The sequence below is a fragment of the Scomber japonicus genome, chromosome 23, assembly GCF_027409825.1.
Source record: "Scomber japonicus isolate fScoJap1 chromosome 23, fScoJap1.pri, whole genome shotgun sequence".
NCBI lineage: Eukaryota > Metazoa > Chordata > Actinopteri > Scombriformes > Scombridae > Scomber > Scomber japonicus.
In genome coordinates this window covers 16,883,626-16,909,020 of record NC_070600.1, presented here as the reverse complement: position 1 = coordinate 16,909,020, position 25,395 = coordinate 16,883,626, and the positions used below count along the sequence as shown (strand labels likewise).

The 25,395-nt window shown below is 39.8% G+C and overlaps 1 protein-coding gene across 2 annotated transcripts in view; it reads left to right on the top strand.

The window, feature by feature from the left end:
• Positions 1–17,819, top strand: part of anks1b (ankyrin repeat and sterile alpha motif domain containing 1B) — a 122,153-nt gene extending 104,334 nt beyond the window's left edge. Inside the window, exons 13-19 of one of the 2 annotated variants that reach the window (XM_053314238.1) lie at positions 1,168–1,293; positions 4,831–4,902; positions 6,736–6,819; positions 8,395–8,532; positions 8,632–8,799; positions 15,179–15,270; positions 16,450–17,819. In XM_053314238.1, the coding sequence (XP_053170213.1) occupies positions 1,168–1,293; positions 4,831–4,902; positions 6,736–6,819; positions 8,395–8,532; positions 8,632–8,799; positions 15,179–15,270; positions 16,450–16,498 (729 nt within the window). In that variant the 3' untranslated portion in view covers positions 16,499–17,819. Of the gene's footprint in view, positions 1–1,167; positions 1,294–4,830; positions 4,903–6,732; positions 6,820–8,394; positions 8,533–8,631; positions 8,800–15,178; positions 15,271–16,449 lie in introns of both variants that reach the window. The other variant, XM_053314237.1, reaches the window with a different exon arrangement.
• The last annotated feature ends 7,576 nt before the right edge of the window (positions 17,820–25,395 follow it).

The window sequence follows — 25,395 nt, the reverse complement described above, 5'->3', positions numbered from 1 at the left end:
CCATGATTAGGGTCTTTTTGTGTCTCCATGTGAATCACAGAGCTTATCAGTGCAGACCAACACGCACTTACGGTTACACTGGTGAATCTCTCAAGTGTGTGTGTGTGTGTGTGTGTGTGTGTGTGTCACAGCGGATCCCCATTTTCTGGAAATAACACTGTTAAGGTGGCACTGATGAGTCAGGTTTACCGGAATAGAAGGCAAACAATTAGAGAAGAGAGGAGAAGATCTTTATTTTCTGTTTCATCGCCCTTCTTCTCTGACTGTCACCACATTTATGGCACGTTTCTCGTCCTTTTCCTCTCATGTCTTCCTATGGCTCATCAGTCACCTTCTGTTCATTTGAAATCCTCTTTTCTTTTTTTTTATTAAACAAACCCAAGAGTACAAGTGCAACAGCTGACTTTTTTCTAGATGCATCTTTGGCCCGTGAGGCAAACCCATTAGCAACATGAAGATTTCCAGCTGAGCACCTCACCAGGGTCAAAGAAAGTGGTAAATGCTGGTGTAATATTGTTAAGCTAGTGTAGTTTAGAATAAATTTGGCTTATACCAGTTTCTAAAGGCTTATCCTGGGGCTGTTTATCCAACATCTTTGCATCTGATTATAAGATCTCACCTCCACAGTCCCAACGCAACTTTCTGACGGGGATTTAACACACAAGCAATCAGATATGGAAATGCACATAAACACACACAAGAGACCACTTCACACACGCAAAATCTGGCACCAGAAACTCATCTGGTTTCATTTTTCAAAGCATGAAAGACCATAAAACAAGCTTAATTATTATCCACAGTCATTGAGAAGTATGCAGATGGGATTTAGGTATTTCCTTTGTTTAAAAGGTGAAAGCTTACTGGGTGAAAGAGTGGTGAGCAGCAGCAAAGAGTCTTAAAGTGGCTGAAAGTATGAGAACATTTAGAGGCCAAGCATAATTCATCCAAGTTTAATTTCCTCTTGGATGTTCTCTGAAGCGTGTCCTTTGAAGGCATGTTCATGTTCAGTCAGGAAAGCTGTTGCATTACAAACTTATATACACGTTTATCAGGCCAACAAGTCATGTCACCATGGGATATGCAGAAATGAGCCTTAATGTAATGCCCTGTCTTGTAATCTGTTGTGATCCTATCTCTGTCCTGACGTGCCATTGGTTGTTGTTTCAGGCAGGCGAGTGGTGCGAGCCAATCACATTGCGTCCCCCCAACGAGGCCACCTCGTCCACCCCGGTGCAGTACTGGCAGCATCACCCTGAGAAGCTCATCTTTCAGTCCTGTGACTACGAAGCATATGTGAGTCCACCAGTCTCATTTGTGTTTGTGTGTGTTGGGCATGGTCGGCCATAGGTTACTTTTGGGGACAAATTTCAGATTTAGAACCACTCAGTTGGGGACAGCTTGTCCAACTAGGGATAAAAGTTGTGTCCACAATTTTGAAAAAGCTGATTTTTGGGTCAATGGTTATGGTTAGGGTTAGAATAAGTCTTCAGGAAATGAATGTTATGTCCCCAAAATTGACCATGGTCTGCTATATATATATGTGTGTGTGTGTGTGTGTGTGTGTGTGTGTGTGTGTGTGTGTGTGTTTATTCACAGTTCAAATATGTGCAAATGTAAGCAGAACTGCATTACTTTCATTATTGATTAATATGCCTATAATTATATAATTAACTCAATTAAATCAATTCTTTGTTTGGTCCATAAAATGTCAGAAAAGTCCAAACTCATGTTGAAACTACTTCTTTTGTCCGCAACCAAAACATATTCAGTTTATTATCATGGAGGACCCAGAAAACCAGCAAATATTCATATGTGAGAATCTGGACCCAGTGAACTTTTGGCTTTTTTTTGGCTTATTATCTGTTTATTTTTTATCAATCGACTCATCGTTTCAGCTCTATTTGCATGTCATCAATACACAGCCAAGGTAATAATAGTAAAGATCAATGACGCTGAACTCAACCTTTCAGTGAATATTGCGCTTGGTTATTCTCAGTACTTTGGTAAATTTAGATCTTTGCAAGTTACATAAAGGATGTTACATGTCCATGTTACCACGGATACAGCCTTGCACTTCTTTGTATTTTTTTTTATACAGTATGCACAGCAACTAGACTGCAGTGATTATCTATTCGGAGCAGGTAAAACACTGCAGAAAGCTAAGGATGCTGTAGTCCATTGGATCTCAGAAACACAGACAAAGGAGGGAAATGGGTATCTCAGAAATTGAAGTTTGAACAAACAGGATGAGATGCTGAAATCAAATATCAAAGAACCCAAGAAGATGGGGATAGAAGCGGTGAATAAAAGATCCCAAAAGCATTTTTCTTCCCTCAGTTAAAAATCTCTCCTCCTTCATTTTTTTCACTTCAGAAGATTGATAGCAAAAGCGTGGACCATTAGGCTTCTGACAGATGTACAACTATAAAGGCAGCATGTTTGGGCAGATAGGGGGAACACACAACGGACTGAGCCACCACCGGGGGGAAAAAGTGTGGTGGTGGTGGTGCTTTCATGGAGCCATTTATGACAACATCTCTAACATCTTGCTGTCCCAGGACAACTGGCTCTAGAAAGGAGAGAAAGTGAGATAAATGAGCAGGAGCCACAACAGAGAGACAGAGAGAGAGAGAGAGTGGACGGGAGAAGGCATTGCATGCAGTGTGAATATTGGCAAACTGAAGGGAGATGAGGAGTGAATAGGAATAAATTAGATGGATAAGACACTGATGAGAAGAAGAAGAAAGAGTAGAGTGTTTTGTGTTCATGTTAATGGAGAGAAAGAGGGATGGTAGGAGAAAAAAAAAAGAAGCCGTTCTCATTTTCATCCTCGGCTCTAAATAAACACAAAACTCTTTCCTCCACTTTCAGCAGATGACATCTTAACTTCATAACGTCAGCTTTACAACCAGAGCTCCAAAGTATTATCTGAATATTATTGAATCCATTTCCAGTAAAACCCTGCAGATGGTCTAACATCATTACTACACTCTACATCATAAACAGCCAATTTTATCTCAACACTAACTCTGTACGCTCCTCTATACTCTGTAGATACATTGAATATACCAGATATTATTCAATTACTCTGGCTATTACTCAAACTTATCTTGTCCTTCGTGACTGAACCAACTCTTCTATTTGGCATATTAAATTTCTTTCACGTTTCTGTCCATTTTAAACCTTTTCATAAAATGGACAAACACATTAAAGCTGCAACAACTGGTCGGTTGATCAACGAGTCAATAAACAGAAAATGAATCTGCAATGATTTTCAGATTTCAAATAATCATTTTAGGCATTTTTTTAAAGCAAGGGCACCAAATATTTAATTGTTGTAGCTCCTCTAATGTGAGAATGTGAAGCTTTTTTTTTTGTCCTACATGAAAATAAGCTCAATATCTTTGCATTTTGGACTGAAGACAGCTGAAGATGTCACTTCAAGGGTTAATAAATAATAAATTATAGCAGGCCATTTTCTGGCATTTTATAGACACAACCATTAATTGAAAATAACAATTACTGTAGATGCAGCCTGTTACACTGCTGGCATCACTGTGGCAGAGTACAGCCCAGTACAGTAGCAGCTGGCATGGTTGTATACTCTTAGTCTGTCCTACATCTTTGAATTGTGTTTGTACCTTATGAAAGACTTGTGTGTTCACTGACAGTAACAGCAGTTGCCCTTGTGTGCAGCTGTAATATAATTTCTAGGATAACTGCAAGCAAGCCCGCCATAACAGCGACTTAACATTGTTAGCTTGAGTCAAGACAAAGTACTAACAGGCTCAGACGACCTCCCCGTGATCCAGACTGAAAACAGGACTGAGTCACAATCTGTGCTGCATTAAAAAAATAATTCATCACACAAAGCAGTTTATTTTGCCTCCATGATCAACTGTATCACTAATTAAATGTAAGATAAATCCTGTGAGATAGATATTGACTATTTTGGAGTCATTTACTATAGAGTCAAACAAATGAGGTAAAAGAAGCTGTAAATATTTCTCCTCTAATCCACTAAAAGCCTTGTTAGGGGTCCACTTTAGGAAATAAAGCCCCCTTCCATCGGCAGGAAAGGCGCTGCAAGGTGGTAAATGTCACACCCATTAAGTGTTCTAATGTCGACATAAACATTGTCCCTGTATCACACTGTCACCATTAGTAGCTTCTTTATTAAATCAGATATTACGTGTGCAGAATGTATGACCGCACAGGCACGTCCAAGCAGATGGATCTACCAGACTCCCGCGTTAATGTCCCTCCTGGAGCCTCTCAAGGTTGATGTACTGTGTGTATTTAATGAATCTCTATGTTGGTTCAGCTGAATGTAAACAGGGCTTTCATAAAAATTACCAGCAACATCATAAATAATGGATTAGACACATTATGTAATTAATGAACTATACACATTTCACTTTTTTTTCACTTTGTTTCAGTTAGATAATAAAACACATTTTGTATGATTCAACTAGAATATGAAATGGTTCCAAAAGACTTTGGACAAAAGCTCCCACTCAATGTCCTCTACTTAGGTGATAACTCCATTATTGAGACTGTTAAAGTCCGGACTGAGCTGGTTCATCATTCAGACTATTTCATCAGTGATTTTTGTTTTGAATTTATTTGTGGGGTTGTACAAAAATGCTGAATATTTCCTGGGTCGAGCTTTTCAACAGTCAGCCCATCCGAGTGTTTGGCAGAGATTAGCAGGTTTAATAGCTGTGGTTTATTGTTATATACAACCATAAACAGGCACTGCTATGTTATACTATACTATCTATATTCCCAGTGTGTATTTACAGAGTGTGTGTTTGTGTTTCTCCACAGTACCTGGGCTCCATGCTGGTGAAGGAGCTGAGAGGGACGGAGTCCACACAAGACGCTTGTGCCAAGATGAGGGTAAAGCACTGTCTAACACACTACACTGCTCCAGCTACTGCTGTGAAAGATCCAGCTAACATGAACATGATTTATTTATGTCGTTTGGTCTATTGTTAATATCCCATTCACCAAGTTTAATGCGGAAATCTGTAGTTATCTTTTAACTGGGCTTTATCAACTAAGTTTGCTTATTGATCAAATGTAAAAGAAGCCAAGTCCCCTCTAGTGTGTAACCACTCAACGTGGGTGCACATGACTGCACCTGTGGCTTTAGTTTAATAAGTATTTTCTACAAAATCTGGGACACAGTCTCACAGTCTGTCAGTGCCCTCACACTCACACTGGAACTTAAACAAACATAAAATATTATGACAGTGGATTAAATATATTGAGGGATTTATTTTTAATATCCTTGCCTGGTTGGCTATCTCCCTTTTACCTCAAATCAGCTTATCTCTTCATTTCACTGCTCACTCCTTATTCCTCTTCCTCTCCTTCTCGATTCCTCCCTGGCGTTAGTTAGTCTCCTGCTATCCATGTCTTTTCTTCCTCCCTGCTCATTCTTTTCATATTTTCCTGCAGCATTGACTCCCTCTCTTCTCTGGCCCTCAATGCATATCTCTCATTCTCATCCCGTGCTGCTGCAGTGTGAAGATAATTTTTAACATTCATGAGAGAGAGAGAGAAGCTTTCTGTTCCTCATTCTCTCCTCCCTCTTTTTCTTCTGTCTTAATTTTTTGTTGTCACATCAGAAGGCATCTTTATTTCTTTCGAATTCTCTCCTTCCTCGGCTTGACGTAGCTCTGCTGCACACCAAGGTTGTAATTAAGTGCATAATGTGTACATCACTTCTCAGCATCCCTCCTTTCATCCATCCCTCCGCTGTGGAGGTAGATGTGGATGTTTAAATCGTAACTTCACAGCCCCTAGCTGGGTATCTGCCAGTGAAACCAGGCGGCGCTGCCTTTGTCAGCTTTTCAGCGCTACCTGATCCTGACAGGGCCGAACCGCAGCAGCAACACGCTGCGAGCAGGGAGGAGAGAACAGAACAAAGAAAAGAAACAGACATGGAAAGGATAGCAGCGAGGAGATTCGACAGGAGGGAAAAGGAAGGACGTAGGGAGTGTAATAGAAATGTAGATGGTGAAAGAAGTGATGAAAGACCAGAAGTGATACAGAGAAAGGCAGGAGAGAGGGGCTAATCTCATGTCTTTTTCTTTGAATATATTAAAGCTTTTGGCATGTCGAATGACAGCTTGGAGGGTGACGTTGACATCAGCTGTAAATCACACCATTTTCCACAGCACCTTACTGCATAATGAGTTGAAATATATGTAATTGAGACACGTAAAGTGCCAGCATGTAATTAAAAGGCATGAAGAGAGATATACAGCGGAAGCCTGATATGGCTTAAAAGTTAATAGACTTATTGGATTTGCAGTGATTGAGTCGGTTGGGTTTAGAAATGTAATTCAGAAGCAATTTTTTTTTATGGAGGCACCTTACAACCCTTGACCTTTGTAGATGATTTGAATTGATTTTGGTAATCAAGAAGGAAGCCTATTATCGAGTCTGTTTTTCACTTTTTTTTCCTCACATACACACACACACACATCCAGCTTTAAGACATGGTTTAAATCGGGTATAAAACTTAAAGGTTATTAAATTCAGTGGAGATCTTTACCGACTGAAATTTGTTCATCTGGAACGAATTATAATCTTGTGTGCAAATTAGGCCAGTGCAATTTTCAATAAAAAGGATGTATGCTGTAATTAAGTGCCTTAAAAGTCATTGCTGCCTCTCTTTTTTTTTCCTGTCTCTACCTTTTATGTTTTGTGCACTCCAAGAAGTCGACAGAACAGATGAAGAAAGTGCCGACCATCGTACTGTCTGTTTCCTACAAAGGAGTAAAGTTCATCGACGCCACAAATAAGGTAACGCTTGCAGCTCACTTCCTGTGATGTCTACTGTAAATAACGCACGAAAGGTCAAGCTTTTTAACGTGAACTTGAGTGGCATTCGGAGGTGTCAGCAATGGCCAGCGTCGCTGTGCTGACTGATTTAAACCCATATAGCGTGAAAATCAATAAGGTGTAAAAGGGGCAATAATCAGTATGGAGCAGATGAGCTGAATGGTAAGAAAAATCAATAACAAACTCAGTCCATTAAAGCCTTAATGAATTGCTTTAAATGTGCTTTCACACATTTGTCTCTTCTATACTCATGAGGAGTTTTTATGGGACGCAGTTGGCCATCAGCTTATTCCTTCAGCATCCAGAGTGACATCTGAGTGACATTTTTTTTTTGTTGCCCAATATGTGGATGTGTCCAACTTGAAGATACAAAAAAACAGGTTGTCAGTCCACAATAATGTTGTGAAGATTACTCACAATCACAGAAATCCACAAATGTATATCTGCTGCATTTACACAATAGTTCAGTAGTCTTGTAGTCTTGTAGTTTTACCAGAATAGCCTAAACCAGTATTTGTAATGATTAATTAACACAGTCAGAAACTCTTTTTAAATTAGCTGAATTGATTCTATTAATTAAATACTGGAATTTATTTAAAAATTACAACCAGCAAAGTCTTCGAATCTTGTTGTCACTACCGACTACATGTACCTGCAGTATGTCTACGCACCAGGCATAGAAGGGAAGAAATAATAGTATTGGTAATCAATTAAAGGGATATGGATCACCTGGATTCATATCTCATCAGGTCATCTGCTGTCCCACTGTGGGGAGTGGATTTCTCACTCACCTTACAAAAGTAATCAATAGGCCTATTTTTATAATCAAAGGCAACGATGATACTGTCAAGTATGACATAACGAGCATTGTCATCTAATGTATGTTATGTAAGTCCTCTTTGTTCTTTGCTGCGGTGAAATCATCTGCTCCATATTGATTTGTTGTCCTTAAAAGCTCTTCTTTTATTCTATTTGAGTGTATTCTGACAGACACTGCACAACATTTACTATTTTCACACTTTTTTCCATGTTTATAATTTGCATTGTTAAATATATTCCTGTGTAGATGTGATATGATGAAGAGGAGGTGCAGATCAAGAAAAAAACAGACCAGTAGTTACAACTCAGTATCAAGAAAATATTCCTAATGCTTCCAACATTTAGCACAAGGCAACTTCCAACTTAAAAATCATGTTTTCCTAATGTTAGCCCTCACTGAAACTTTTTTTTTTTGGGAGCTTTGATCTTCTACAATTCACAGCACTGAGCTTTGCTTTAATTAACACAAAGTCTGAGTGTTCTCCAGTGACATTACCAGAGGACAAATTCCAACTCGGCGACTCCACAAAACTCTCAAACCAAAATTGTGCTACAGTTATTATGGTTTTGGGATGTGTGAAATGAGATGAATAATAAATCAGATTTGTTTTTCCATAAAGTGGCTCACTGGGGATATTCAGTAGTCTTGCCTGAAATAAGCATCTCACTCTGCACCTCTTTATCTTTCTGTCTTTTGTTCCCTTTGTCTTTCTGCAGAATATCATAGCAGAGCACGAGATCCGCAACATCTCGTGTGCAGCTCAGGATCCAGAGGATCTGTCTACATTTGCCTACATCACCAAAGACCTCAAGTCCAGTCACCACTACTGCCACGTCTTCACTGCTTTTGATGTGGTCAGTGCTAAAACCATGTTCAACAGCAAATATCGTACACATTGTGTTTTTAATATCGGATCATATTCTCATGCATGTTTGATTTTGCCCTCTTAACAGAACTTGGCGTATGAGATCATTCTGACGCTCGGCCAGGCCTTCGAGGTGGCCTACCAACTGGCACTGCAGGCCAGGAAGAGCGGCCACGGATCATCCACACTGCCCGAGAGCTTTGACAGCAAGCCCAGCAAACCTGTCCCCAAACCCCGAGTCAACATCCGCAAATCTGTAAGAATCCCTGCCACAGAGCCCCAGAAACATTTGAAGGAAAAATCCATCCTAAATGGAAATGAACACCAGCAACTACAGGTCTCATTTCATGATCTGGATTTGACAAATGCTGGTTTGAGTGAAAAGAAAGTGTGAAACCTTTAGAAGGGTATGCTATATTTATGAACTGAACCTTTAATGCTACGTTTTTAGATGCTCTTTACAAACCTGATACACACTACAGGATTATTAAATGAAGAAAACTATGATTTAAGATGGATTTTCACCTCTCGCCTTTCAACTCAGAACTCAAATTTAGCCGTTTTATTTCTGCTTCTAACCAAAATCTTACCGGCATCCCCATTAACTTTCTGTCCCATTTACACTGGAATCTATCCAAAACCTCTATCCATCTGCTCTGATCCATCCCAGTCTCTCATCCATGCTCATGTATGTGGTTTTAACTCCCAGTTTTTCTTACTGGTATTATCCAAGAATGTTTGTGTTCTGTGTGTTAGGATCTCTTGGCCCAGCGGAGGTTGTGGCAGAGGTGTAGGTGTCTCTTTCGTCAGTCTCTTTCACAAGTCAAGCTAATTTTATTTATATAGCACCACAACCACATTATAACAGTTATCTCAGAGCCCTTTTCATATAAAGCAGGTCTAGACCATATTCTTTACAAAATTATAAACAGAGACCCAACATTCCCCAACGAGCAAGCGTTTGGCGACAGAGGAAAGGGGGGAAAAAAGCCCTTTTCTGGGCTGACTGATGAGGCCTGTTTGCGTCAGGCTCTGAGGAGGCTTGCTTGGCTCGCCTCACTGTGTGCATGTGTTTGCATGTAAGCAGATAAAGAATCCTCATGTGGAAGATGCCTACATACTGCAGCCTCGCATGAAGAATGAATTTATTGACATTTCAGTCCATCAGAGCCTAATCAAAAATGCTGTAACGTGTGAGGGCTTGTTATAGTGTCTGAACATCAAGAACAGAGAGAAGGTTGTCTAGAGAGTATTTAGCCTATGCTTTCTGTTTATATGCTGTGCTCAGCTTTATGTAGGGCTGCCTGTCATATGACATTTTTCTATACTGTATGACAGTGCTGAATCAGTACCAATTAGGGCTCTCCTACATCAATCCTTCAGCTTAAATTTGTCATAAATGTTCAGCTGAAGAACCTGAAATCAAACATCATGAGGTCAAGGTAATTATTGGACTTTTTAGCTGCACAGAGCAAAAGAGAAACAGCATGGCAGACCAGAAACCTTTACAAATGTAGTCTTAAAATCACCTAATTGCGAATCACACTCTAATAAATATAATTACTCCCTTATTTCAGCTCTCAGTTGCAATTTTGAAAGCTTGAGAAATTGGCTAAGCTACCAATTATTTTGATAATCTATTATTCACTGTTAGATTTTTTAAAAAGTCAGAAAATTGTGAAAAATGCAGTTGCCTAAAGCCTAAAGGGGTGTCTTAAAATTGCTTGTTTTTTGAGGCTGCAGCCAGGTAATGTTTCAATTTGCTTTAGAAATTACTTAAATGTTCCCTTCAATGATAATTAAATCAATTATTAAAATAACTGCTTAGATTATTTTTCTACCATTTTACAAATAGATTATTCCACTCATTCATTTCAGCTCTTCACACATAGTCCTACTGTATCTGTGAGCTTAGCACTTATATATATTACTCAGTGATTCTGTCAGTATGTAACAGTTGTTGAATTTCGGTGGTTCACTATCCAGCCCAGCTTAATATGATACTAGATACTTGTGCCCTACATCCTCTCACGAGTTTTACTGTGTGTGTATATGTGCAATTGTTCTTCATGCCTCCTCCAACTGCAGTGTCACAAAGTCTATTTGTGATGCTATCAGCCTCTCATTAACCCCTAAGAGAGCTTTAAAATACTCACGCTAACCCACTCCGCACACATGTGTGTTTAAAGGGTCGAGTTACGGTGGCTGCTATATCAGTGTGTCTAGACCAAATTTAAATCCACCAACATTCTGTGAGTCATGGAAGAAAGACAGTGCTGGAGGAGAAAGTGGTGGCTTCGGAGGAATGGTCTCGCTTTCTAAAGTTAGAGCGAGATGTGAGATGGTGAGGAGAGACGCGGGAAGAGAGCGTGTGCAGTATTTGTGTTCTCACTCTTCCTGTGTGTACTGGTGTGTGTATGTGTGTGTGACTGGGGGGTCCTGTGCCTACAGAGATGATGGACGATAGCATGTGTAGACCCAATCTGCTGACTCGGCTACCGTTACATTAACCATTAATTGCCTTTCTCTTCCCTGTGTTCATATATATATGTATGTGTGTATGTGTGTGCGGCTTAGTTAACGGCTTGTGGTGTGCAGCAGGCCAAAGATACTGCAGGATTCACTTAATATTCCCGCCACCTGCCAGCCATAATCTCCATCTTGCAGCACCTCCCAAGCTTCTGTGCTTTAAAAATACTGTTGCTTTGTTTCTCTGCCCTGAAGACAGATCACATATCTATTTCTCCACACCCTCTCATTATCATTTTTATGGCGTGTGTGTGTGTCTTATGCGAGCACATCTTGTAAATCTCCCTCAACATCCACTTAACTTTGCCCTTATGAGTGTGACCGTGCCTGATGTGACTCTGTTGTCTTTGATCAGCATCAGCATGTTACTGTAATCTGAGTGTAGCCTTAACGCAGCGTAGAAATGCATCACCCCCTAACCCATGTGTGATGAGTTTTCCCATTTTGCGTTTCTTAAAACAAGAAGAAAAAACCTGACAGTGGTGTGAAAATAGCTTATTCGAGCAGCGGATTCATTTTCCAGGAGCTCTGGCAGTCAATTTTTACACTTTAATTTATACTTTCTGTACAAACTCAGAAACAAATTAAACTTAATTTGAAGCTGTCTCACCTCATTGACAGGATTTTTCATTCATTTAAAGCAAAAAACAAAAAAAAAAGAGTGTGGCTTGTGACGATGCTTTTTTTTGAAGAGGGATGCTGTGTGCGGTTGCCGTGCCATATTCGTCTTGCTGGGAGTGTTGTTGCCATGCAGGAGTTATTTTATAAATGTGCCGTAACATGGCCCACTCTTGCTCGAGTTTTGCTGTATTGCAGTAAATGCTGCTGTCCCGCGCTGTTGCTAGGGTGATGACTTCGCTGCCATGTTGTTGCCATGGTTTTGCTTTGGTTTTGGAGTGTGTTGTCTTTCCCTGTTGCCACACAGCTACTCTGTCATCGCTGCTGGGTTGGATTTTTTTTAACCTTTTTTTTTTTGCCTTGCTGCTTTGCTTTGTGTCCGGATGTTGGGTTGCTGAGCAGGCACACTTTGACCTTTGTATGACCTCTGCCCCTGTAGGTCATCATGTCCCCCTCCAGCCGCTGGTCACTGGGCCACATTTACACCCCTCACCGGCCTCCTCTCCACCCTCCTCTTCCTCCCCCTCGACTCTTCCATCTTCCTCACAAAGCTCAGTCACAGGTCCTCCACGCTTTTTTCCTTCTCTTATCCTTTATTTCCACACCATTTTCTTTTAGTCGGGGAGAAAGCGGCGTCTGTAAGTGCTTCCATTTTATCCTGTCGCTTTTTATTCAACTAACTCTGCATCTGTGTGTGATCTCTGCTGTGTTTGCGTGTGTCTCAGTCCTCCTCGGTTACTTCTTCTATCTGCATATCAACACTTAGCGGTGTTGCTAAAGGCAGATGTGACACTACAATCGAGTCTTGTAAAGCCAACCCACTTCATTTCTTTACAGCGAACATAAAGCAGAATGCAGACCTTTACTTTAGTGCCACAGTCAGATTTTATGTGCCCACTGAATCAATTCATACCCTGGATGGGTACATGCTGCCTCCTCCAAGATATAAATGTATGAATAAAAAGTGTTTGAAGCAATAACCACTGCTTCAAAATAACTGAATGTTTATAAAATTTCCAATAACCACCTCAGTCCTTTAAATCCCAGCCTGAATGTTTTTATGCATGATGTGTTCATGTTGCTCATACAGCCTAATTTCTTTTAAAGGTTCATCAAAAGAATACCATTAAAGCATACACAGAACTAGTGCAGTTAGAAGTGTTATACAGTCTCATTGCATTCATTGTGCATTGGCTTGAATCACACAAGTTGTTGGGTTGCAGAGCCATCTATGCCCCATCCATCCAGCAGAAGATGGGTCAGGATGCTGATATTAAACCTGTTATGATGGCAGACTCGATTCTGCCGCCTTCACATGGAACTTCCTGCTCATTTGTCAACAAAGTCAGAAATCTGTATTAAAATACAAACTACATATCCTTATTTTATGAGTGATGCCTTCAAAGACTGTCAATGCTGGGTCTGCAAAACACTCTACCATGTTACCCTACAGGAAAAGCAGACACTAAAATATCATAATACTAAATATCTGAAAATATCAGCACATTTGGAAATGAGAAAATGAGTTTCATGATATGAGTGTGAAAGAGGAAGCAACCATCAGTGTGACATTACAGACACAGCCTGAGACACAAACTTCAGCTGCTTTGTAAGTAAGTTTCTCAGTGATTCCTCAGGTGCACAGGACAAAAAAAACAACTCGCTTCATGATATAGAGTCAGAGCAGAGATGTGGCACACTTTGAACGCTTGTGAGGCCAAATATTGCGCTGTGGAATCCGACAAAACAGAGTGTGGAGTAGAAAGCGACCTCTGGAGCTACAGCACAATGGCAGAAACAAAGGCAGGCGCTGCTGGCGGAGTAGCTTTGCAACTTTGATCTTCATCAACTTCTTGGTTCATGAGTAGTTTTCTAACATAATATTATATCTGACTTTTCCAACTCTGAATACGGAAGAGCGACTGTGTTACCTGTAGTCTTCAGCTGCTGCATTCAGCTTGAGCGCACGGTCCCGGTTGCTCGTCATCCTAAATAGGTGAAAGAATCAGATTTTAGAACAGATGAAGACAGCACAGCGGCTCTGGCTTGTGTGCAACTCTTGGTAAGACTTGATGAAGAAAAGGTTTTGTAAATGAAATAATCCTCATCACAGAGATACTTCTTTGTCTCAGCTAGCTGACTGTTCTGCTGGACAAACCAGACACTATTTATTCATTGAAATAACTGTACTATGTGCTATATCTTGATGTGTATTGTTGTCAGGATATGAAATGACCTATGTCTGCATATGAGATTTTGGTCTTATCACACAGCCCTTTGGTGACCAAGTTTGAAGAAATCTTCACATTCACACTGGTGATGTGGTGCTGCAAGATTAAAAGTGTGTTTTTCCGTAATCCTGTAACCCCATAACAAGATTGTAAGGTTTTGCTGTGGTTGCCCGTGTGTGTGTGTGTGTGTGTGTGTGTGTTTGTGTGAGTGTGAGTAAGAGGATAGAGAACTGGATTATTATTATAGTTACTTTCAGTATTGTTGCTGCAGCAGTGTGTCGAGGAAAGATAAGAGAAACATTGCTCTGTTAGCAAATTGCAGAACTCAGAAGATTAACCTTGTTCACTCCAATAACACTGAGACACCTACAGGAGCTTTTCTTTAAGGTTCATTTAGATACATTTGATACATTGTTAATATTGTCATAAAACAATCACAACATGGTCACAATATATATCATTGGAATTACAAAACAGAGCGAGCATAAGGACTGATTCAGGACAAATTTATTCTGAGTCTCCCCTTAGCCCCAAATCATCTGAAAATAAACCAATAGATCGGAGGAAAGCACCCTCAGCAACAAAACCCAGTCGCTTGATTGGTTGCCATGGGGTTATTTTTGAGAGCAATGTAGTTTGTTTGGTTTGTTTCTCAGCTTTTGAAGCCACAATAGCTTCACACTGGCAGCAACAGACTCTGACGATCAAACTGCCAACATGTGCTGGAGCTGCATTGCTGAAAATGCAGCACATAATTGAACAGGACCGAAGCAGAGAGCTTCTTTTTATGTCAGATTCTGAGTTTCTATCCATGTTCTTGTTTCTGCTTTCTCATCTGTCAATGTATCTCTCTCTCTTTCTCTCTCTCTCTCTCTCTCACACACACACACATACGTTTATTTTCATTTACATTCATCACTCCATATTCCGTACATTCTCCCCCACAATCTCATTCATTCTACCCTACTCTTGTTTTCACTGACTTTCTTAGCGTGAAATTGTATCAGAAAATTGATCCAACAGTGTGCAAAATGTCAATTTTCAATATCTGGAAAAAGCAGTTTGCACCCAGACTCCATTACGTTGATGAATTGTTTGGTTGGAAAAACATGCATATAAATAGTACAAAATCAATTCAGTAATGTAGTATTTTCAAAATTTAGAATATGCAGCTCATTGAAAATCACTTGACCCTGCCTACTTGTTTTCTTTCTGTCTCTGCTCTCTCTCCTCCTCCTCCCTCTCTTTCTGCCTCAGATGGAGCAGCCGTCCATGGACCAGAAGGGCCACGCCAACGTGCCGTGGATTGTCGAGCCGGGTCAGGAAGCCAAGAGAGGAGTCAACACCAAGTACGAGACCACTATTTTCTAACATACACCCGCCTTGTCCACTCCTGTGTGTGTGTGCCTTTCAGAGGTTGCCCTGTACCGGGGCCCCGCCCCGGAGTTGGGCACGAGCGACGCACGCCGCCGCGTCACCTCACCGGCTGAAAAATAAAAAAACAAAACATCCTGCCCCGCCCCCGTTAGCCGAGCCTGTCCACTGCATGATGACGTTTGGCGCTGCGCTGTCTCTCTCTTCTATCTCCTTGTCTCTTCTTCTCTCTCTTTTGTTTCTGCTCTTCCCCTCTTTGGCCCTGGCAACAACCTCCTGCCTGCAGGGCTGGCGCATGACCTTTGAACCCAGGGCTATGGTGCACTTCTCTGTCTCCACCTGTAGGGGGAATGGTCAGCTCCGTTTTTTCCACTTACTGTTTGTCGGTCAGTCAGCAGTCAACCAATAGGTTGTTCTGCTTCCAGCTTCTTGTTTTTCTTTTTTTTCCCCCCTTGTTGATGGGTGTAACCGTTTGGCTTTGTCTCTCTCCTCCTGCCTCCATCCCTCGCTTTTCTCTTCATTTCAGCCCCTTTGTCCAAAAGCCCCTGACAACTTGAATGAGATTTGAAAACAGAGTAATGCTAAGAGCTGTAACAGTGTTTTAGCTGTCTGTTGAGCCCAGTGTGGGAGCTGACAATGAGGGGGCTGTTGTCTTAACATGACAACCGGAGGAAAGTTCAGACATTTTTTTGAAATCATAGAGGAGAGCAGAACTACAGGAGAGGTGATGTAGCACAGTCTGACTTTGACTCAAGCTGGTTCATCCAGCAAGCTACTAGAATGTATTTCAACTTTTTGATTCTTTATATTAGATTATTTTTTTGGAAAATACTAACAAACTTGTGAATTTCTTTGACAAACAATATTTTAAACTTGACCTGTGCTACAGGACTTAGTTGATTTTGTTCTGTTTTTATAGCATCTTTTTCAGCACGTGTGTGTGTATATGTTAATTATTTTAACCACATGGATTTTTTTTCCTGGCCATAAACCTGATTTTATTTGGGGGAAGAAAAAAAAAATCTTGTATGTATAAGGTTTAGCATGTGGCTTGTGAGACGCATGGTGGCCATTTTGGATTTGCTGAGCAGGGGGGCCGGTGGAGAGGCGGGGTGTGAGGGCTCTCTCGATAAGTGATGTCATCTCATTTGCAGGGCAATGCCGGACGCTCATGTCTATTACTGTGGAATACAAAGAATGTAGCCAGCCCTAAACACGGACCTTGTCACACATACAATGCAAAAAGGACTACAATGGACCCTCTTGCTTTCTTTTCAAAGGACTACAAACATGGATGCTACTCCACAGTGTTTAAGGTTGACTACAAAATGTTGACATTCATCTACATGCTTGACACAGTAAACATTGGACCAACACACACACACGCACACACACACACACACACACACACACACTAGCAGGACTGCATCGTGACAGACAACGGTCTGCTCTGAATGTACACTCGTTTAAAAGCAGCCTCAACTTTCTGCAACTACCGCAGGATCTGTTTTATGTGCCCAACTGGGAGGCATGACCCTTTGAACTTTTGGGAGGTCACAGGATCTCCATGGAGTATGGAGTATGGAGTGTGAGTATGGTAATGGACAATGTGCTCATGTAAAGGCACCAATAGGCATGTGTCAGTGTTGGAATGGGGATGGGTTCGAGGACGTCTGGCTGGATCTTGTTTTCTTTAAAAAAGTTCAGAAAATAATAAGAGATATATGCACAAGCGTGTAAATGTGATTGGACTAACTGCAACACGCTCAAGATGCAACAGGTGTTTCCTGATGTGTTGATGAGACGCGTTTCTCATTCCAGAGAATGGCAAACGTACAAAAACAAAACAGCATCTGGCGTTTAAAAAAAAAAAAAAAAAAAGTATTCTATTCGTATTGCCCGACATTTTAATGTTTAATATGAGAGTATTATATTACCATGATGATTATGATTATTCTTGTGCAATTCTTGTCTACTGTTGTCTTAATGTTACATTATTTTTCTATGATATGCGGAGATGAAAACCTTGGGCTTGAGAATGATGGCCATCCTTTAAAAATAATCTAAAAATACATTATCATACTTGTACACAGGGAGTGAATGTTGCAGGTGGCTAGCTAACTCTTGTCAGGTCAACCCTCCATCATTTCTCATGGGGCTCTACTCTTATCTAGCAGATGTACTATTTTAAACGCAGTATTACTGTATTATTTGGATGAGAAGTTATCCAGTTATAAAATGTACATAGATATTTTGCCAACTCATTGTTCATACATGTAATGTAAAAGAGAAAAAGAATAAAGGATTTGCAGTACGTGGCACTGGAGAGAAGGTACCAAAATAAAGGTTGAAGATGAAAAAAGACTAGGTGGTAGATTGTAGAGATTGTATTTTGAGTGAAAACTGAAATGGGTGACATCACTGCTGACCAACATGTACATAGGCTTGGACTTCCAGCACACTGATTTTTGTAATTTTGGCCATTATTTATATCCTTGTAAAGCACATGGAATAAAATATGACTTGTACAACCATTATTCATCCTTTGGATAAAGTGTCTAACCTTATTTCCTTTTTTCAACCACTACATAAGAGGTCTTTTTGCACTAGTCAAGTCTCATTATAGCTCAGTATCAAAGTATGCCTCAAAGGGTACATATAAAACAATAATGAGCAACATTAGCAAAATATATTAAAAACATGAAAGAAGATAAACTACATACACAATAAAATATATAAAATAAAAATATGAAGTCAAATAGCTTACATATACATGACCATAAGCACATCAAATTCAATATAAGCTGGTTAACAGTAGTTTGGTGCTTACAGCAGAATAAGGTCCTGTTTGTACCAGGTATTAACATGCATCACACTTGTCTCTGTTATGTGTCTCGAGCTGACCACTTGTCTCTAGATTTTGTTGCTGCCTACATCACTTATGCGACTATCAAATGGCCCCACACACATTTATTACGTCAGCCAGATTTGTTGTTAGTGTGGGCTAAAGAGCTAAAGGCTAATAAAAATGTTTTAAGAACTAATTTACATATATGACCTATTCAAACTGTTCAGATCCACACACGTCTGTGCTTCTTTCCATTCTTTCAACCGTTTAAACAACCCACCTTGTCCTGTGTTAATGACACATACTCCTACTGCGTTGTGGCCAGGGGCACATCAGGATGCATTACCATTTACACTACAAAAGATATGTGGTCAGCTGCATCCAATTAACAAGAACAAGGGTAATATGATTCAATCCTCTAGGTGATTAATATTCTAGCAGCAATTTTTTTACTTAAGCAAGCTGGAGAAAATGATGTGACAATAGTCAAGCGTGAGTGAGATGACTGCATTTGTTTCATACTGGGTATAAATTTTCTCTGTGTTTAAAAAGGAAGAAGTTAGATTACATACATATAGAGTTGAGTATCATCTGCATATAATTTAAACCCTAGTTTCTAACCAATGATTAATGCACCAAGCGGCAGAGGAAATACAATAGTACTCCATACTATCAGGCTTTACACAAAGTATGGAGAAAACTACATTTATACACCATTTATTTATGGATATAATATCTGCCTAATTATATATTTTGTATATTTGTGTAATATATCACCACTAGATATCAATAACCAGAGGCAAACAACCAGGAACTTCACTGTTGTACATATTAAATATATTATATTACCAAACATTATTGGAAAAAAAGATCTACTGGACAAGAGGGCCAATGGGGAAAGAATGTTACATTGAATCCTGATCATTGTATTTTCAAGGTGTTCTTAAACACAGATGATCCAAATCTATAAACATCTCAGGTCAACCTCAAATCCATAAATGTTTCCTCTATCTGAACCATCTCAAGTCAAAGTAACAGTAGTGTTAGGTGGAGTCTCATACCTCATGTTAGATGTGGCACCTGACTGTGATGGCAGTGACTCCAATGCTCAGCATCTGAACAGAGATACAGGCACAGGATGATTAATAATCATGTAAAGTAGATTCACATTGATAGAGAACCTAATGTTAAAGAATGCTCTCATCTTTATCCAAAATGTTTGTATTTATGAAGCTAATGTGACCAAGCGTTTGGGAACTCTATGCTTACAGCAAGCACACAGCACATTTACATCTCCAGCTAGCAAAGCTGTATGGCAATTTTGAATACCAAAACATTGATTCATATGAATTACGTAACACAAAATAACCCACTGGCTATTATCCACTGTCTACGCAGAGGTAGACAGAAAAAACTTGATGATCAACTGACCTCAGTGGTTGCTTTAAGCTCATGACACAGACTGCTGTCGTGTCATTGGTTGCACATTGACATATCACACAATTAAGGTCAGCTAAGCTAACACTGACTGATCATTGGGAATGGGAGGGAGCTGTAAAATCTGAGTGATGCACAACACCCAAGGTAGGCATCATCAGTCTCTCCACAGGAAAACAAAGGCTCAAGCCAGTTTATGAGACTCTGTCACTGATTAAATAAGAAGGGATTTTAGATTTGAGATGGATACAGTGCTGAAAATCCTCCTGAGTCTCTCTGATAACTTGAGACACAATTCCAGACCTCTGATATTGGAGTTGATCTCTCTGTCGTCTGGTCATCTTGTGTCTCTTAAAAATGACACACAATAAAACAGAATGAACACAGAGAAATAACAGCTTAAAATTGATCAGATGAGTGGTAAAACATTCTCAAGATTTAGTTTAATTGAGTTAATTTCCATCTGTAGTTCCTGAGCAGGTGAACAGAAACAATAAAACACAGAGCAAAACCAATAAAATCATCTCCACTAGAAATAGGGAATACACTACCAAGAGATCTGAGAAGCCAGCTCACGAAATATTTTTTAAAAGAAACATAAAACGTACTTCTGATGCATATATCTTTACATATATCCAAAGTTATAAAAACCCGGTTGTCAAAATGTTGAGTGAATGCTGACAAGATTACTTACAAGACTCATTAGATTCACTGCTCACTGCTTGAGAATGTTTTCCTTGCATTTTTCTGGATTTACAAGCACTAAACTGGAGTCAGATAGATAGTGACAATGAGGCAAAGACCCTGGGCCAGATATTAAACTTCTCGCACATAATTTCAGACAGCTTTCGTGCCTCCAGACAGTTATGTTATTTATCTAACAGGCATACCGAGCTGGCAGCACTTTTAGCACGTCAACTGAGATGCAACTCTTTTATGCAGAAGTAAATAAGACACTACATCACAGGAGCAAAATGAATGAAAGGTACAAAACAAGTTTACATGTACATACATCAATGAATAAAATATGAAATGAATTAAAAGTGGATGAAAGCTCACATATGAACATTTAATCAGTCATTAACAATCCTGAGCCAACTGTTTATGCAATAAAATCTATCAAACAAAAGCTTAGCGATGAGGGCTTTAATTAAACAAACATGAAGAGCCTGCAGGGTTTGGAAGCTGGAGCCCCTCTGGCTGTTCTCACCACATGGCCCGCCTGGATTTGAGTGACAGAACTTTCAACCGGAAAATTAACTCCATTACTGTTCACCGTCACAGCGTTAAAAGGATCTACAGCAGCGAGAGGCAAAGGTAAGAGTATCTCAGGTCTACAGGGGCTGTCTGAATGATCCACCTGCTGCACTCACTTTATACCCATGCTGCAAAATGTACTTTTTTTTTTGTCCAAGGCCCAAATGGCTAGCTAATGTTCAAATTTGACCAGCCGCTCAACAGATTATCATTGTTTCTTTTGGCTGATGGGTGAAGCAAATCTAACAGTCAATAATATGAGTCAATAATTTACCAGTATTTGGCTGGTGGCCGATGCTAATTTTGTGCCCAGTTTATAACAAATCATGCACATTACCAATGTCAGTGGCATCTCATGCAGACAGCAATTTTGTTGTAAATTCATACGTATGTTATGATTTTTGATAGATCGTGATCAATAATCAAATGATTCTAACTGTAATTATAGGGCTGTGTGATATGACAATACATATATCATGTGATGCAAGAAAAAAGTCTTTCCATCAGTATTTTTTGTCATCTGGAGTCTGTCCATCTTTTGTGCGGATTACTTTGTTAAATTAGCATGCATCAACTATTTATTCAAGGGATTAAAATGTGCTATATCAGGATAGGTATGGTTATTGGGATAGGAGCTTTTGGTCATATCTCCCAGCCCTTTGTAATAATCTACGCTTGTCAAACAGCAGCCATCATTTTAACATTGAGAAATGTATTTGCTTTTGTTTTGTATTAAAACTGTGTACTATATTGATGTGGGTGAAATTAATTCAATGCCATGTGCTATGTTGTTGCTGATGCTGATCACTGTGGATCTGAGACATAAAGGCCCATGTATGCCCAGGAATATTATCAATAGAATATAAGAGGTGTAACAAATAGTCGATTCATTGGCTGACAGATTAATGTAAATGATCCAATGGTTTCTTTTGGTATTCTATAATAGTAAACTTATATCTTTAGGTTTTAGTCTTTCTGTTGTTATTTCCACAAATATAAGCCTGCATAAACACATTTTTTGCTGTGTGTATTCTCCACTATAACCATGCTGTTGAAACAATATTTACACAACTGCTAGTGCTTTTACACGCCATCACTATATTTTACCAAGCCTTATAAAAGAATGAATTTAAAACAAAAAACATGGAGCTGAGTGTATTAAACTACACAGGACTGACATTTACAGTGAGCCTCTGAAAGGCTGAACAAGCATTTGTCATGAGCTATAAACTGCAGAATAAATAGGCTCACAGTCTGTTTACAGATTGGACAGTTACAATCTGCAGCCAATACAAGAGACCGCTGGGCTGTTTTCTGAGCGCTGTGGAGGTGAACGGCCTGACGCTGCGGCACACTGCTTTGCTGAAGATTTACTGCCAATCTGCAGTTTGGTGCATTCGTTTGAAAACTGACAAAACTTTTTTTTTTTTATTGTTTGTAAGAGTGGACCACTGCGGGATGAAGAGTAGGAGGTAATTCAAGACATTATTTCTGGAAGATTAGACCAGCAGTGGAGAGAGTGGTGCGGTGGCTGCTGTATTTAGGCTTTCTAAATCTCCCCCAGCTCAATGTTATTTCTACTGCTGGCAGAGGTGCAGGCACAGGACAGGAGGGAAGAGTAACAAAGGAGTGTTCACCTTGTAAAAACACAATGACTGATAATAGTGAGATGACTGTTCATTAGGAGATGCTCATTTCTTTGATGTTTTTTTTTTCATTATTATTACTGTCTGCAGTCAAGTGTGAGACAGGAAGTGTACACGCTTTGTTTCGCCGTCTGTTTCGGACTGTGGGATACTGCTGAAGTTCCAGATGGTGTGTACTGCCCACGGCCATCAACTGAACGAGACAACTGTGTAAAAACTGTTCACATAACAATTGCAGCGATACTCTGGCAGCTATTGAAACCAGAGAGCTATACTAACTAATGAACCTAGTGGGATGGAAAATAGCAGAGTTGTGATCAAATTTGAATTCAGATCCATGCTGTTTAAACCAAATCCACTGTAATATGCAGAGAGGGTTAAGTATTCACAGGCTGAGAAATTAGTAGAGAGTCTGCACTGAAAAAACTATTTTACATAAAGATACATTTGCTGAATTTGGTAAACGGCTGGCTAAACACACCTGTCAGATGTAGTGCAGCAGTACCCACATTATCATAATGTACTTAAATAGTCCCAACATGGAAACTGACTTGCTGGAAAGTGGTTGATAGAGGAATAAACTGCCTCTGCAAACACACAAGCACACAGATACACACTCGGCTCGTGATGTACAAGCTGATAAAGCCGGACACAGTGAGGAGAGTTGGTTTACAAAATAAAAGGCTCTCTCCCATCTACACACAAGCATTCATGGTGGCCTGTGACAGACTTTATCTCTGTGAGGTACAAAGACATGGACAAAATAATCCTGCGCCGTCCTCCAAGAATAAACACAAAACACATTCACTGAGTGCTGCTGCTGCTTGTTTTCACAGGTAGTGAGAAAGAGGCCAGTGCAAAATAAACCCAAACACATTTCCATCACTGTGCATCCTGATTTCAACCCAATTACCTCCAGGAAATGCTCCCAGTCCCCCACCCCTGCATGACCGACAACTGCAGCAGCAGCAGCAGCAGCTACATCGCTCTGAGGGTTTACGTAACAACCGGCGCTTCTGGCCAAAGTTCAAACCAAGGAGAATTGGTCAAAATAGAGTTGGAACGTGACCTGAGGTTGGTGTGGTGGGGATAAAAATACACATTTAAAAAACATACCTCAGCTGTGCATTAAAATTTATATTCACTGAATTTGCACATTTGTTTAAAAAGCCTTCTTCAAACAGAATTTAAATCTGTGTGTGTTTGTTTGCTCCGGTCTGCTTAAAGTGCCAAATGGGCAGAGGATAAGCATGTAGGTTAAGTGCTACAGCAAAATGAGATTTGACAGAGCAGCAAAAAGGCTCAGAGAAGTATTTTACATAACGACGATTTGTACATTTTGGGCAGCTGAAAGCAGAACGGAAACGTTTCATTTAAAAAGGAGTGTAAGTCGTGCTGAAGCTTTTGGGAGAGCTGCATGTTGATCTACTCTGGAGAACACAAAAACTACAACTGGCGTGACGGCGATAAGAACCGGCTGGCTCTCGCTCACTTGCTGTCCTGGCTGTCGTCTCTGAGCCGAGTTTGACGTCTGCTCCAAAAAACACCAAAAGGCTGAGACGACGTGGCGGGCTCTAAGCAGGTCGTCTACCCGGCAGTCAACAAACATGACGGCGGTGAAGCCAAGCTGCTTATGTCACCTTTCTGGTACACGAGAATCAGCGTAACGAGGATCACAAACTTATTTTTTAAGAAATGAAGAATTAAGAAAAACATGGAGATCAGGTGTTAATACGGAGGGGAGAGTAGAAGCTTAAGCTGTACTGTGAAATGTTTATATAAGAAACGGCTCATCTTTTCAGCTTTAAATCACAGTGAAGCTGCAACAGAGAACATCTGACTACTAACAGTCCCCACTTGTTGTTGATCATACTGTAATCATATTTGTTGGATTTCTTCTGTGTCATCTTTGTGAAATAAACTAATAAATACAATCCTTTGAAATGCTTATATAGCAAAGAGAGATAAACTAAAACATAAAGTGCAAACTGTGTTTAAAATCAGCTGTTACCATCATCTATTGCCTCACATCCAAATCTTATGAAAAATTGGTAAAATTAGTTCATTCAGTCACAATAAGCCCAGTTAGAGGAGGTTGTTGTCTACTTTTAAGACAACAACCAAATCCTGGTTAATTCAGCAACAAATTTGTACTCATGTCTATTTTTCTGTAGCTATGTTCCAACTAAATATGTCTTTTAATGTATCTTGTTGTACTTACTTTACTTTCTTTTTTACCAAACTGTTTAATCTCTTATTTTCGCTAAAGCCCTTCTAGGAACGGGTCAACTCTATGATACTTGTACAGGATTGGTGTTCTCAGTTTATCTATGTATACTGTATCTGCCCCCATCAAATGACTAAATAAATAAGTGTTTCTGCTCATCTACCCATACATGGATAGGTTATTTAGGTTCTAGTATGTCTTAATACAATACTCTGATTGTTTAAAGAGTTATTAGTTGCTGTATTTATCATGTTCGTGTTGGATGTAAAATGATGTCTTTGGGGAGTAACTATATTCCAAATCATAAAAGTCCTCATTTGGTTTAAAAAAATGTATTCTTAAGTTCAGCCAAAGTTAACATGAACTAGTTAAATCGGCTGTCTTTCCTTGCTGAGCTGCAGTAGACATTACATCCTGGTTACCTGCATGATGTTTTGCTGCCAGGATGAAACACCAGCAATAAACCTCCATGTGAAAACCAGGACAAAGACACCTATTTGGTTTGGCTGAGACTCTGAGACTTTTGGACTTTCATTTGAGCTTCAGCTGAACTTTACAATGTATTAAATAAAAAGAAATTGAAGTATGTTGTTGTAAGTTTTGAAATGGTCTCAAGTTTATTATTCAACTGTAAAACATCCTAGCTGTTTGTTAGCCCTGTGACAGACTGGTGACCTGTCCAGGG